At 45.3% G+C, this 16,372-nt stretch overlaps 1 protein-coding gene across 1 annotated transcript in view; it reads right to left on the bottom strand.

Annotated features, from left to right (window-relative positions):
- Window positions 1-16,372, bottom strand: part of TMEM266 (transmembrane protein 266) — a 146,984-nt gene that overhangs the window by 62,708 nt on the left and 67,904 nt on the right. Inside the window, exons 2-3 of the mRNA XM_025389888.1 lie at window positions 8,348-8,481; window positions 4,741-4,929 (exon numbers count right to left, since the gene is read on the bottom strand). Coding sequence (XP_025245673.1) covers window positions 4,741-4,929; window positions 8,348-8,385 — 227 coding nt within the window. The 5' untranslated portion in view covers window positions 8,386-8,481. The remainder of the gene's footprint in view (window positions 1-4,740; window positions 4,930-8,347; window positions 8,482-16,372) is intronic.

Raw genomic sequence — 16,372 nt, 5'->3', positions numbered from 1 at the left:
AAAAAAAAAAAAAAAAAAAAAAAGAAATCAGAGCCCTCATGCACTGTTGGGTGGAATGTAAAACGGTGCAACAGCCACTGCAGAAAGCAGTATGGCAGTTCCTCGAAAAGTCAAAAATAGAATTACCGTGTGAGTCAGCAATTCCCGCTTTTGGATATATACCCAAAAGCACTGAAAGCAGGGTATTATTTATTATTATTATTATTATTATTTTGAGACAGAGTCTTGCTCTGTCACCCAGGCTGGAGTACAGTGGTGGTGTGATCTCAACTCACTCCAACCTCCACCTCCCAGGTTCAAGTGATTCTCTTGCCTCAGCCTCCCAAGTAGCAGGGATTACAGGTGTGCGCCACCACACCTGGCTAATTTTTGTATTTTTAGTAGAGACAGGGTTTTGCCATGTTGGCCAGGCTGCTCTCAAACTGCTGACCTCAAGTGATCGCCTGCCTTGGCCTCCCAAAATGCTGGGATTACAGGCGTGAGTCACTGCACCCGGCCTGAAAGCAGGGTTTTGAAGAGATATTTGTACAGGCATGTTCATAGCAGCACTATTCACAATAGCTAAAATATGGACACATTTGAGAAAAAACAGTCCAGTGTGGGGTGTGTCCATTGACAGATGAATGCAAAAGCAAAGTGTGGTATAGTCACACAGTGGACGATTATTCAGTTTTAAAAAGGAAAGAAATTCTGACACATGCTACAACATGGATGAACCTTGTGGACATTATGCTAAGCAAAATAAGCCAGTTATAAAAGGACAAATACTGCATGATTTCACTTACAGGAGGCACTTAGAGTAGTCAAATTCAAAGGGACAGAAAGTTGAGTAGTGGTTTCCAGCAGCTGGAGGAGTGGGGGAACAGGGAGCTATTGTTTACTGGGTATAGAGTTTCTATTTTGCAAGAAGAAGAGTTCTGCAGATGCATGCTGGTTATAGCTACCCAACAGTGTGATGTCCTTAATGCCACTGATGCTTACACTTAGGAATGGTTAAGATGGTATATTTTGTTACATGTATTTTACCACATTTTAAAAAAAATGCTTTAAAACAAAAGTATACTGAGGCTAGGCACTGTGGCTCACGCCTGTAATCCCAGTACTTTGGGATGCAGAGGTAGGCAGATCACTTGAGGTCAGGAGTTTGAGACCAGCCTGGGCAACATGGTGAAACCCAGTCTCTACTAAAAAAAAAAAAAAAAAAAAAAAATTAGTTGGGCATGGTTGCACACGCCTGTAATCCCAGCTACTCAGGAGGCTGAGGTGGGAGGATCACTTAAACCTGGGAGACAGAGGTTGCAGTGAGCCAAGATTATGCCACTACACTCCAGCCTGGGGTACAAAGTAAGACTTTGTCTCAAAAAAAAAAAAAAGTAAACTGAGAAGTTAAAGGCATTGGACAGGGTAGCTAGAAGCAGAATCAGATGGGCAATGCATGTTACCCACAGTCACCGTGATGTTGGAAAGGGATGGCTGAGAAATGGAAGCCCAGTGCTGCTAGCCAGGATCAAGGGATCAGGAGCATACAGATTGGGCTCTCTTCCTGTGTCTGTCATTTTTTGTTGTTGTTGAGACAGGGTCTCACTCTGTTGCCCAGGCTAGAGTGCAATGGAGCAATCATAGCTCACTAAAGCCTCGACCTTCTGGGCTCAAGTGATCCTCCCACCTCAGCCTCTGAGCAGCTAGGATGACAGGTGCGTGCCACCATGCCCGGCTAATTTGTTTTTGTAGAGATGGGGTTTTGCCATGTTGCACAGGCTGGTCTTGAACTTCTGGGCTCAAGTGATCCTTTCACCTCAGCCTCCCAAATTGCTGGGCTTACAGGCATGAACTAGCATGCCCTGCCCCCGTCTCTGTCATTGTGTGACCTTGGGCAAGCTCCTTGTACTCCCTGGGCCCTGCTGTCTTTGAGAATGTTTAGAATGGATGCGTTTAGGTCTCTTCCAGCTCTAACAGTCTCAGATTCAGGGAAACTGAAAAGCCCTGAAACCTCACAGAGCTCAAGGGCACTGGGAGGCGGGCAGTGGGGCCACGGAGCACTTTTTTGCCGCAGTCCCTGAGGTCTCTTCATTCCCTACAGAAAAGGTTCATTCCTATACATAACACTGGCCTTTGTAGGAAGAGGCATTTTGGACAAGACTGAAACCAAGCTCAGAGCTGTAAATGAGGACTCTTCCTTTTGTTTTACATTGCCCCAGAAAGGACCAGGTTGGACATTTTGGGAAAACCCCAGGATATGCAGCAAGAGCCAAGAGGCCTGGCGGAGAGAGGTCGTTCCTCCCTGGCAGTGGGATTTTGCTTCGCTTCAGTTTCCCCTGGCTTTGGTCCTGTGCCTGCGCTTCCTTCCTCCAGGAAGCCCTCTGGCTGCCAATCGGGGCCCCCAGCTGAGAGCTCCAGCAGTGAGGCAAATCCTTTCCCGGGGCTGCTTCCTATTTACCCAATGGTAACAGCTTTTCTGGGCACACCTGGAGACTCAAATCAAATCAAGGGCCTCTCTGCCTTGCAGGCGCTTCATTTGGATTCGTTTGTTTGGAAAGAAACCTTGCAAAGCCTCAATTTAGAGGCAAATTGAATGATAAGGCAAAGCCTCTGCCAGCCTTGGGGTTCAGGCTAGGGAGTGATGCACAGGGGACACCTGGAAAGGGGTACACCACAGCGCAGGACCCCTGAAAGGGGTACATCACAGTGTGGTACACCTGGTGGGGGAACACCCATAGCAAGGTCCACCCGCGGTGCCATAACACCCACAGGGGCACATGTGGACACTGCTTTGCTCCGAACCAGAATCCCTGGAGGTTTCTCCACTTCTCTCCATACCATCCTACTCTTCACGTGAAAAGGGCCTAACAGGCTCAGGCCAGGGCAGGAAATGAATTCTCCGAAATAGTTAGGGCGTGTTAGAAGGCTGCACTACTGCTTTTGACCACCAGAGAGCAGTGACGCAGTGACTTGCTGGGTGCTCAGAGAAGGACCCACCAGTTACATCATTTGCAGAGCCCAGTGAAAATGTGGGGCTCCTTAAGAATTTCAAGACAGCAGCCACAGAGCATTTAGTCAAGTGTTGGGGCCCTTCTAAGCACGGGGCTCTGTGCTACTGCACAGGTCACATGTGCATGATGCTGGCCCTGGCCCAGGAGCCTCAGGTTTTAGCCAGGCCTTCAAGATGGTGAGGACCTGACAGAGCTCAGGACAGTGCTGCCACTGCAGGTGTCCCTTAGCTGCCTCCAATCTGCTTGCCTATCCTTTTTTTCCCAGTGTCCTGATGACAATATGCACAATACCTGGAAAAATTACATTTTCAGAGAAAGCCACTGGGGTGTAGTTTCTGCAAAAAAAGGTATGTGGTTTCACCATTGTTAGGCAGTTTATCTCAGGAAGTGGGAAGCTCCTTCCAGAAACAAGCCCAGGGAATCCAAGCTCTACAAATTTAGCTTTAGCTAAGGCTTCTCGTTTGCTTCTAAAATACCTGACAACCCTTCATTTTTGTATTCAAAGCAGCCAGCATGTTCCAAAGTGTTTACCGGCACCCAGGAAAGAAAAGTCCAGAACTGGCTCCTAAGGTCCTGTCAGTATTTACAATGCTGTGTCTAAGAGCCACAGGGTGAGGCTAGGGAAAGCCCTTGTCAGAATCGGAAGTTTGATCCGCTGTGTGACCCTAGGACCTGTTCCTACCCCTCTTTGGCCTTCAGCTACGCCACCAAGCCCCATGAAAATGAGGACATCAAACTGGTGTGTCTCCCCTGCCCCACCTAGCTCTTGCCCTCTACCACTCACCTTCAGGAAGTATGTTTGTAAGACAGACCAGGCTCATGAGAAGTGAATTGGGAAATGAAGGCATCCAAGCTGATTGACAAATTAAGTAGGAAGAGGTAAGGACCACCTTTTTGAATTGCAGACCCGCATATTCTGCATGCCTTCCCTGGAAAGGGAGTGCCCTAATGTCTGCAGAGCTCCTAGCCGAATTCTCTAGATTCCCTTACATCCTAAGCACGTTCCTGCATGCAGGGTACATTCTTCCTGGTCGCTTCCTAGTGAGAGTCTGCTTCATAAAGAGAAAGTGCAGCTCAAGTCCATCCCTTATGGGCTCTGTGACCTCGGGCAAGTCCTAAATCACTGTGGGTCTCCTTCTTCCCAAGAGGGGAGTGGATGGGTCATGAAGGAGTGCCTCAGTCCTAAAATAAATTTTATGATTCTCCTAAGAGGTCACCTAAGAGGTCGTCTGGCAGGTATTTTCTGTGCCCACTACCTTTTTCTGAGGAAGTAATGTGTGAGTAGGAAAAGGGCCTGAGTGGTCTGCTGTGAACCTCTGCTGTCTCACTAGTTAGCACCTCTCATCTTGGCTGCTGCTGCTTGGAAGATATCCATATAAACCCAGGGCCTGTTTAAAATTTTTTATTTATTTTTATTTTTTTGAGACAAGAGTTTTACTCTTGTCGCCCAGGCTGGAGTGCAATGGTGCAATCTCAGCTCACTGCAACCTCCGCCTCTCGGGTTCAAGCAATTCTCCTGCCTCAGCCTCCTGAGTAGCTGGGATTACAGGGCTGCGCCACCACGCTCAGCTAATTTTTGTATTTTTAGTAGAGATGGGGTTTTACCATGTTGGCCAGGCTGGTCTCAAACTCCTGACCTCAGGTGATCTGCCTGCCTCGGCCTCCCAAAGTGCTGGGATGACAGGCGTGAGGCACTGCGCCCAGCCTAACCCAGGGACTTCTTAGCTAGCTCAACGGTCCCAGCACCTACCCTTCTCTTTGGTAATCTTCGTCCAGATTTGACAGGAGCTGCGAGCCCGCCGTGGAGAGATCGACAGCAGCCAGAGGCAAGTCCCGATAGGCAAAGTTCACCAGCTGCACAGGAGCAATGCTCTTGGTTTCTTCGTCTACTTGTTGGGAGATGATCTCAACTTCAGAAATTCCTCCTTCTATGGCAGGTCTGGGTTGGAGAGGAGGAACAATGGGAAAGAGTTATCTTCAAGGGCCAAAAAATTCTTCCATTCCTCAAGGAAAAGAAGGAGAATGCTGCTATGCTGGTGCAGGGCTGAGGAAGCTTAAGGTTGCCCCTCTTCCCTCTTGGCCACCCGAGGACTGGACTGAGGCCCTAACAGTCCCATCTCTTTCAGTGGTTGGGGAAAAATGGGAGAATGGGAAGAGGAAGTGCTCAGACCTGAAAATATGAGCTTTAGTGGGGCAGGGTCCTTCATGAAGGGGAGGTAAAGACCCAGATGGATAACTGCCAGTCAGCAAAACTATGGCTTAGACTTTTAGGACTCTGGGTCACTGGACTCTATATGGGAGTAAGATATTCTTTTAAGTTGTCTCCTGAGTTTCTTTGTAAAGGTGTTTTGAAATGTTTCTATTCTCTATTCCACAGTAGAGAAAACAGGTTTCTGTTCACAACTGGATGTACTGTGGTGATAGAGGAGCCTACATGGAGACTTGCAGAGACCTAGTGGGCCTTGGGGTGGTGAGGACAGGAGGCTCCAGCTGTCCCTGGTAGCCACTCCCTTCCTACTTGAACTGGTCCTACCATATGTCTCTTCTTAAGGTTGGGAATAGGGGATGGGAGTCACTTGATCCAATGTCTGAGGGGTTGTGGGTCTCTTCCTGTGTTACTGTCAGGCTCACCTTGGGCACTGCCAATAACTGACCACTCCAGTGGCATTCCCGGGCATCTCAGCCAGGGCAGTACCACCTCCCAATCTACCAGGGGGTATTTGGCAATTTGTGGAGGTATTTTTAGTTGCCACCATGACCACAGGTGGTTGCTATTGACATTTAAGTAGGGCTGGGGACGCTACACATTCTGCAATGTGTCAATAACAACTAAAAACTGTCCTGCCCAAACACCCACAGCAACCCTGTCCAGAGATGCTGGACTAGAAAACTTTCCTTTAGCTTCCTGGGGCACCATCTTTGGTCTGTCCAGTATGTCCTTGACCCTATCTCATCCTGTAGGCACAAGAGTGAGCCTTTGTCCAAACAATGAAAGTTAGAAAGGAACAATAGTATAATGGCAAGGAGTAAAATTTAAATATTGGAGGGAACATTGAGGGTCAGTGCCCAGGATAATGAGGGCCCAGTTTTAATACTGAGATGGCAGCCCTGTCTGCTGTAAACTGCTCTTGGGCTCTGGTGCTGGCTTGAATGCCAACTTCTGCAGGGCTCCTCCTGAACCTCAGTTTCTCCAATCAGAACATGAGGAGGTAAAATAGAATATTCCTAAGGGCTGTTCCTTCTCACTCTATGATCTGACATGGATAACAGACATATGGAGAAGATTGTAGGAGCTCTGGAGTGACAAGTCCCTATACTTGTGTGGGAGCTCTGAATTCTAAACTTTTCCAACAACCATTGAAATCTAACCAACAATACATAGCTGCAGGCCGGGCGTGGTGGCTCATGCCTGCAATCCCAGCACTTTGGGAGGCCAAGGCAGGTGGATCACCTGAGGTTAGGAGTTCAAGACCAGCCTGACCAGCATGGTGAAACCGTCTCTACTAAAAATACACAAAATTAGCTGGATGTGGTGGCGCATGCCTGTAATCCCAGCTAATTGGGAGTCTGAGGCAGGAGAATCGCTTGAACCCGGGAGGTGGAGGTTGCAGTGAGCTGAGATTGGGCCATTGCACTCCAACCTGGGCAACAAGAGTGAAACTCTGTCTCAAAAGAAAAACAAAAACAAAACACAGCTGCAGTTATCTAGTAAGTTCAGAGATTAATCTACGTACTTCTCTTTTGCTTGGATTATCCGATAATTAAGGGGAAAGTGAGATTCTTATTTGAATGCCACAGACTGGCTGCCTAGACCACCTGAATTCACCAAGTAATTTCTAATGCCCGATTCTTATTTGTAGGCCTTATTTAAACCTTTGCTTTTTGCTACTTGTCAAGCACAGATAATAGTACTCATCATTGCATGACATTTACAAAATGACTCAAGATCTTTAAACGAAACAGTCATAGAATATGAGGTTTCAATGTTTCTCAACAATTTATATAAAAGCGTGGGTGTGTATGGGGGGAATCCCAGCTCCCCTAGATGTTTCCCAAAAAGCAGATGCCGGGTTGAATTTGTTCTCTCTTTTCTTCTGGACGACTCAAGGAAACTATGGATGGCTGAACTAAACAGAGAGAACTTTCTGATTAATAAGGTGTTCATGGAGAGAAATTAACAGGATATGGCTCTGAGAAGTGCGAACAAACTATTTCTGCCTTTCCAACATTTCTGTCTCACGTTCCCCTCCCATCAGTGGTCACAGTGGCCTGGCACCATCTCTGGCCATGTGGTGGTCATCTCAGCAGAGAGACAAGGCCTCTTCTGGTGAAGTGAAGGTCCCACAGTGTATAGGCTATATTTAGCCTATACCCTTTCCTTAGATACAAAGAATGGTAGGGTAGACAAAATGTATTAATGGTTCCATTCATTACCTCTCCTTGAGCCCATGCCCTTTGGCATATAACTCCACAGCTCTTTCCATCAAAAGAAAGAATGTATTTTTCTAACCCTTAATTCAGCATTCAGCCATGTGACTCGTTTTTGCCAACAGGATGTTAGATGGTAGAAGAGCCAAGTTAGACACCAGCAGAGGCATGAAAAGGCTCTGTGAATTTCCGCCGGTGCTCTTGTACCTCCAACATCACCCATGAGAGGGTGAGCAGCCTAGCCTACTGGAGGATGAGAGACATGGAACAGAGTCCAGCCTCCTCTAGATCAGCTGACAGCCAGCTATGACCCACATTTAAAAGTCATCCCAGCCAAGATCAGAGGAACTGTCTAGCTGAGTACCCCAGACATGTGAGCAATAAACATTTTTTGTTGTATTCTACTAAGGTTCTATGGTTGGTTGTACACAGCATTACTGTGTCAATAGATAACAGATTCATACTCCAGATGACAGAGCAGTCAGGCCCGTATCTAAATAGGCCAGGACAGTGCAGTGTAATAGGAGTGCTGTTTTCATCTTAGTATTCATACCAACCACTTGCAAAACACAAAATAAGTGACCACCTTGCAGGTGCTTGGTAAGATTAAGTGGTTGGTTCATATGGCATCTCAGGTTTTGGGAACTGAAAGCAATTCTCCCTTAAGAATTCTGCCCCAGGTTTCATAAAGCCTGGTTTTAGAAACCCTCTTAGATTTCTAAATTTCCTTGCAATTCCCATTTTGTTAATTCACCTTCAGAGCTTCCTAATCTTGTCTTGAGTCTTGCTTTTGAAAGGTTTCTCCATTTTCTGTGGCCTCCTGCTAAAGGAAATGTACATAGTGGTTGCCTAAATTAGAAGATCTTCATCTTCTGGGAGATTTATAGCCACAGTTCTGGATCCAGAGAGCAGATCCCAGCATTACTTACTGTGGATTGGTCATGTTGAAAGATGCAGCCAGAGCCATGGGTTTTCTTGGTGTTTAGTGGGGCTCAGCTGTCCTGAAGCCTGCTGTCAGCATTTCCAAGCGTGGGTTCTACAAGACACATACAAATATAGTGCCCTGAAAACAAAAATAGGAACTTATTACCTTCAGATGCCAAACCAAAGTCCTCCTAAGCTCATCTAAAAATGGGAGTCCTTAGAACTTTCTTCCATCTAGCACTTTTCTTCAAAGTAATGTTGAATAGATTCTTACAATTACCCTATGGAAGGGTAATAATAAGCATAATTTCTCTTTTTTAGATGAGGAAACAAGGCCAGAGTGACAAAATGACTTTTTTGTGTCACAGAGATGGTAGAAGAGCCAGGTTAGTGCCCAGGTTCTCTGACTTCTTATCCACAGTTCTTCCCACTAAACGGCTGTGCTCCCCAAAACAGTGTCCCTTTATACTGCAGCTTTGAGAGGCTTCAAAATAAGGTTTGTCTAAAAAATCTCAAATGTTTTCCATGTGTTTTTTCTCCCACTTCCCTTTCCCTTCCGGTAGTTCTGTCTTTTCATGCAGGCTTTTCTCTTCTCCTCTCAGCTCATTCCGAGAGCAGAAAGAATAGACCCTGGAGCTGGGCTGCCACAGTCAGAGCCTCACTCCCACTTACCAGCTCTGTGACCTGGAGTGAGCTACTTACACCCCATCCTCAGTTTCCCCACCTGAAAAATAGGGATAATAACAGAACTAACTACATGAGGTCATGCCTGTAAGACACTAGCATAGTGCCTGACACTTAGTAAGTACTATATAAGTGTTGGATTTCATTATTATTATTTATTTATTTTATTTATTTATTTTTTTGAGATGGAATTTCACTCTTGTCGCCTAGGCTGGAGTGCAATGGTGCGATATCGGCTCACTGCAACCTTGCCTTCTGGGTTAAAGCGATTCTCCTGCCTCAGCCTCCAGAAGTAACTGAGGTTACAGGGATGCACCACCACATCCAGCTAATTTTTTTTGTATTTTTAGTAGAAACGGGGTTTCTCCATGTTGGTCAGGCTGGTCTCGAATTACTGACCTCAGGTGATCCGCCCACCTCGGCCTCCCAAAGTGCTGGGATTACAGGGGTGAGTCACCGTGCCCAGCTTAATTTATTCATTTATTTATGTTTAGACAGGGTCTCACTCCGTCACCAGGTTGGAGTGCAGTGGTGTGATCTTGGCTCACTGCAGCCTTGACCTCCTGGGCTCAAGTGACCCTCTACCTCAGCCTCAGCTGGGGCTACAGGCACATACTACCACACTCAGCTAATTTTTTGGACTTTTGGTAGAGTCGGGGTTTTGCTGTATTGCCCAGGCTGGTCTCAAACTCCTGAGCTCAAGTGATCAACCCACCTCAGCCTCCCAAAGTGCTGGGATTACAGGCGTGAGCCACTGTGTCTGGCCAGTTATAATAATAATTATTATTATCATTATCTGAGAGACAGAGTCTTGCTCTGTCTCCCAGGCTGGAGCGCAGTGGCACAAGTTTGGCTCACTGCAACCTCCACCTCCTGGGTTAAAGTGATTCTCATGCCTCAGCCTCCTAAGTAGCTGGGACTACAGGCATGTGCCACCACACCCAGCTATTTTTGTATTTTTAGTAAAGACAGGGTTTTGCCATGTTGGCCAGGCTGCTCTCATACTCCTGACCTCAAGTGATCTGCCCACCTTGGCCTCCCAAAGTGCTGGGATTACAGGCTGAGCCACTGTGCCCTGCCCATAATAATTTTTTTTTTTTAAATAAATTAAAAGGGCATAGTCTGTTGAACCTGAGTATATTCCAACACATTTAGATGGCTGAATATAGTATTTCCTCTTAAAAATTGGATGAGTAGGCCAGGTGCAGTGGGTGGCTCATGTCTGTAATCCCAGCACTTTGGGAGGCCGAGGCGGGTGATCACAAGGTCAGGAGATCGAGACCATCCTGCCTAACATGGTAAAACCCCGTCTCTACTAAAAATACAAAAAATTAGCCAGGTGTGGCGGTGGATGCCTGTAGTCCCAGCTACTGGAGAGGCTGAGGCAAGAGAATTGCAGGAACCTGGGAGGCGGAGCTTGCAGTGAGCTGAGATCATGCCACTGCACTCCAGCCTGGGCGACAGAGCGAGATTCCGTCTCAAAAAAAAAAAAAGAAAAAAAATTGGATTGGTAAACAGCATATACTTTTCTATCAACCAGTGCTACAGTTCCATCTAGAAGTCTTCTGGGAGACAGGGCAGCCCAGCAGAAGATACACAGACAAAATAACTCAGAACCCAGGTTCTTAAAGGAGCAAGGAAGTTCCTTTAAGCAATGTGTAATTAAGAAAAGAGAGTGCTCAAGTTAAAGAAACTTAAGGAAATCCTGGGGAAGTCTGAACTTAGAGCAGTTGGAATTAACAGAGATAGAGAGCTCTCTAAAAGCAGAAGGGCCTCCAAAGAGGAAGCCATCAACCATATCCACACCAGATGTTTGTGGGGCAGTGGAAACAAGGGACAAACGCTCAGAGCCAACACTAAGGAGAAATGGACAGATGTTTTGTAACCACATCTTACTTAGAGCTTCACCTTCCCTTAGTATTTCTTAGTAAGGAGGGTCTAAGCATGAAAAAACAGAACTGTCTTCTATAGTATTTGGGATATGAAATCCATTTTATACTGAGTCTTATAAAATTCCATAACATAGATTTAATCAGTCTCAATCTTTTTATGTTCTCTTTATAAAACTTCAAGTTAATAAAGTCTTCTGAGTACTAAGACTGATCACATAGAGTGTCTAAACTCAACTGACAATGAAGTCAGGATTGAGATATCCATAAATGGGAAGCCAGATGAGCAATCCTTCTTTCCAGAATGGTGTTTTAACAACAAGCTGTATTCCCAAATGAGGTTTTTTGGTTTGGTTTTGTTTTTGAGACAGAGTTTTGCTCTTGTTACCCAGGCTGGAGAGCAGTGAGCAGTGGTGTGATCTCAGCTCCCTGCAACCTCCACCTCCCGGGTTCATGCAATTCTCCTGCCTCAGCCTCCCAAGTAGCTGGGATTACAGGTGCCTGCCACCATGCCCAGCTAATTTTTGTATTTTTAGGTTTCACCACGTTGGCCAGGCTGGTCTCGAACTCCTGACCTCAGGTAACCCACCCACCTCAGCCTCACAAAGTGCTAGGATTACAGGCGTGAGCCACCATGCCTGGCCCCAGATTAGTATTTTACATGCTACACAAGGTATTAGCTCTGTGGGGAATATAATGGGAAGGTCATTACTTTCATGGACCTTCCTGTCTCTCTGGGCAGGCAAATTTAAAAAATACAAAACTCCAAACTTTTTGCACATTTCTAGTAGTGAAGAACAAGTAAAAATTCACAAATCTTTATTTATGAATAATAAACATTAATGACCACATTAATATAGCCAATATAAAACATACAAAAAAGAAATGCAGATTTTGAAAAAATTTTTTTTAATTTAACTTTTGGCCGGGCGCGGTTGCTCATGCCTGTAATCCTAGCACTTTGGGAGGCTGAGGTGGGTGGATCACGAGGTCAGGAGATCGAGACCATCCTGGCCAACACGGTGAAACCCCGTCTCTACTAAAAATACAAAAAATTAGCTGGGCGTGGTGGTGGGTGCCTGTAGTCCCAGCTACTCGGGAGGCTGAGGCAGGAGAACGGCAAAAACCTGGGAGGCGGAGCTTGCAGTGAGCTGAGATCGTGCCACTGCACTCCAGCCTGGGCGACTGAGCGGGACTCCGTCTCAATAAATAAATAAATAAACTTTTTAGGAAGGAAGTAACTTTTTAGGAAGGAAAATTTCAAATATATACAATTGTAGAGAATTGTATCATGGACCTCTAGTTCCCCACCACCCAACGTCAATGTTATCAGCTCACAGGCAGTCTTTTTTCTGTATCCCTGCCTGTCTCCACTGCTTACAACTGCTTTGGAATAAATCCTAGATGCCATTTCATTCACCTGTATTGCATATGTAGTTCTAAGGGTAACGATGAGAAGGATTCCTTTTAAAAGAAATAATCACAAAGCTCTCATCATCCCCAAGTCAACAATCTTTTCTTTTCTCTTTTTTTTTTTTTTTTGAGACACAGTTTCACTCTGTCACCCAGGCTAGAGTGCGCTGGCACAATCTCAGCTCAGTGCAACCCCTACCTCCTGGGTCAAGCAATTCTTGTGCCTCAGCTTCCCAAGTAGCTGGGATTACAGGCGTGTGCTGCCACGCCCAGCTAATTTTTTTAATATTATTAGTAGAGACGGGGTTTCGCCATGTTGGCCAGGCTGGTCTTAAACTCCTGACCTTAAGTGATCCAACCACCTCGGCCTCCGAAAGTGCTGGAATTACAGGCGTGAGCCACTGCATCTGGCTTTTTTTTTTTTTTTTTTGGAGACAGGGTCTCACTCTGTTGCCCAGACTGGAGTGCAGTGGTACAATGGTAACTCACTACAGCCTCGAACTCCTGGGCTAAAAGTGATCCCCCACATCAGCCTCCAGAGTAGCTGAAAAGCACAAGCCACCACACCCGGCTAATTTTTGTATTTTTTGTAGAGAGGAGGTCTCAGTATGTTGCCCAGGCTGGTCTCAAACTCCTAGGCTCAAGCAATCTTCCCGCCTTGGCCTCCCAAAGTGCTAGGATTACCGGAGTGAGTCACCATGCCTGGCCAGTATTTTCTTTATATTATTAAACATCCGGACATTGTTCACATTTCCCCCATTTGTCCTGTATATTTTTTTTAAGGTTTGTTGAATCAGGAGCCAAACAGGCCACACATTATGATTAATATGACTCTTGGGTCTCATTAAATCTACAGGTTTCCCCTTTCTCTACCTCATTTTTTCCCTTGCAATTAATTGGAAAAACTGGGTCATTTGTCTCATAATGTTACCCACAGACTGGATTATGGTGATTGTATTTCCTTAGCAGTTTTTTTTCTTTTTTCTTTTTTATTTGAGACAAAGTTTCGCTCTTGTTGCCCAGGCTGGAGTGTAATGGTGTGATCTCAGCTCACTGCAACCTCCACCTCCCAGGTTCAAGTTATTCTTCTGCCTTAGCCTCCCGGGTAGCTGGGATTACAGGCAGGCGCCACAACACCCGGCTAATTTTGTATTTGTAGTAGAGATGGGGTTTCTCCATGTTGGCCAGGCTAGTCTCGAACTCCCTACCTCAGGTGATCTGCCCGCCTCGGCCTCCCAAAGTGCTGGGATTACAGGTATGAGCCACTGCGCCCAGCCTCCTTAGCATTTTTCTAACATGTTCCTCTGTCCCCTATATTTCCTATAAATTTTAATTAGTTTATAGACTTTAATCAGATTCAGCTTCAATTTTTTTTGCAAGATTTCATAGGTGGTACCATAACTTCAATAGGAGACACATACTGTCTTCTTGTCCCTCTTTTTATGATACTAACAGCCATTGATAATTGCTTCCTAGATCAATTAATTCATTAAGGTTTGCAAAATGGTGATATTTTAATTTTATTGTCCTTTTTTTCATTGGTCAGCTTCTATTCAGACAGACTTTCCCTCCTCAGTTATTTGATTAGCCTAAGGTAAGGTTTATATAAGGAAAGAAGGAAAATGCTTAACTTTCTCCCCTTTATTTGTTCTCAAAATAATAAATTAGCATCTTGGTATCTTCCAAAATGATCAACGAGGTGCTTATGGTTGTTTAAGCAGCTCCAGGGATTCATTCATTCACTCAGCAGGGGCTGAGTGAAGGAGCAGATTCCCTGAAAAAGCGGCAGCACTTTCCTGGAAAGGAGATGTGGGAGAGGGTAAGAAACGATTGGCCTCAACGGTACAAGGGCAAAGTTGAGGGAGGAAAAGAAGATAAAATCATATTTAGATGGACAATGAGCAGGTGGCTTCAGCTGGAGGTTTTAATCCATAACAAGCAGCACATTTTAGAAGGCAAAATTCCCTATGACGATGGGAATGCTAAGCCTGTTTGTTATTTAAAAATAATATTTCCCAAACAAAATAACCCTCAAAACACAAGCCTAGCATGAAGCAGGCATAGTCTAGCACTCTAAAAATGAACATCCAAAGTGCCAACCTGCTGTTTCATAAACCTGGTAAAAGTAGAAAATAAAACCTGTTTTGGATTTACTGGGTGGGTGGGAAGGCTGCTTTTAAGACTTTAGTCAAATTCCAGTCTCTTCCACTTGTTGGTCATGAGTCTATGTATTTACCCATATATGTGTTCCAGTGAGATCTGCCAAGTTCAACCTTCCTAAGCTAACATCCTTGGAATTTTAGGGCTGAAAAAGGCCACTTAGATCAAGTAGTCAGTCCCCTGAAAAAAGCCAGAATTCCACTCACCTGTCCCAGAGACCCCCAAGTCTGTTCATCACCTCTTACTTGAGTGACGGCCCCATGGCACACATGACCTGCTTTCATACCCATTTCAGTGTTTCCCATGCCTGGTTTTACTCTGAATCACCTGGGGATCTTTGGGGAAACAGAAACTCATAGGTGCACTGCAGAAATGCTAAATCAGAACTCTGCAGGTAAAGTTTGAGACCCTGTTTAAGTTCCCCAGGTGTTTCTGACATGCAACCATTCCACTTGACCCTCTGTATCAGTGGTTCTCAAACCTTCTCATGTACCAGAATATGACCTGAAGGGCTTATTAAAAACCAGCCTACTGGCTCTGCCCACGAAATTTCTAATTTAGTATGTCTGGAGTGTTCGAAAATGTACATTTCTAACAAATTCCCAGAGGATACTCATCTGCTGACCCACTGACCACACTCTGATCTAGTGAATCAGAAAGTTTGCTCAAGGTAGTTATTTTTATCCCTATTTTGCAGATGAAGTTAACTGGTTGCAAAGCTACTGTGTTGGAATTAGCAGAAGCTATGCTGACCAAGCTGAAGAACCAGAGATAGGGTATATCAGTTAGAAATACTTTTGCTTGCAAACAACAGAATACCTGGTAGTGACTTAGGCAGTGAAGACTTCAGGCCAGGTGTGGTGGCTCGTGCCTGTTATCCCAGCACTTTGGGAGGCCGAGGTGGGTGAATCACTTGAGATCAGGAGTTAGAGGCCAGCTTGGCCAACATGGTAAATCTCATCTCTACTAAAAATACAAAAATTAGCTAGGTGTGGTGGCTTGCACCTATAGTGTCAGCTGCTCTGGAGGTTCAAGTGGGAGAACTACTTGAGATGAGGAGTTTGAGGCTGCAGTGAGCTATGATTGAGCCACTGCACTCCAGCCTGGGCAACAGATCACGGCATTGTCTTAAATTTAAAAATAAAATAAAATAAAAAGGACTAGAGGTAGATGATTCCAGAACTGGAGAAGGGGCACCCAGGCTCTTTCCCCCCCCCCCACATAGCTGAGGTATCACTGACAAATAAAATTCTATATATTTAAGACATAAACTGTAACATTTTGATATATGTATACATTGTGAAATGATTACCACAATCAAGGTAATTAACATATCGATCACATCATATAATTATCTTTTTTGTTTGGTAGTAATGAGAATACTTGAGATTTCCTCTCAGCAAATTTAAGCATAAAATATGTTGTTATTGACCACTATTAGTCACTCTGGTGGTTATTATTAATCATTATTAGTCACAGACCTAATACCTTAGGTCTCCAGCATGTATTCATTTTATAACTGAAGATTTGTACCCTTTGACCAATATCTCCTCTTCTCCCTCACCACCCACCCCTGCAACCCCCGGTAACTATCATTCTACTCTCTTATTACTATGAGTTCAACTTTTTTTTTTTTTTTTTTGAGACGGAGTCTCGCTCTGTCGCCCAGGCTGGAGTGCAGTGGCCAGATCTCGCTTCACTACAAGCTCCACCTTCCAGGTTCACACCATTCTCCTGCCTCAGCCTCCCCAGTAGCTGGGACTACAGGCGCCAGCCACTGCGCCCGGCTAATTTTTTGTATTTTTAGTAGAGACGGGATTTCACCGTGTTAGCCAGGATGGTCTCGATCTCCTGACCTTGTGATCTGCCCGTCTCAGCCTCCCA

This window comes from Theropithecus gelada, chromosome 7a (genome assembly GCF_003255815.1).
Source record: "Theropithecus gelada isolate Dixy chromosome 7a, Tgel_1.0, whole genome shotgun sequence".
NCBI classification, from domain to species: Eukaryota; Metazoa; Chordata; class Mammalia; order Primates; family Cercopithecidae; genus Theropithecus; species Theropithecus gelada.
This window is presented reverse-complemented; position numbering and strand designations above follow the sequence as displayed.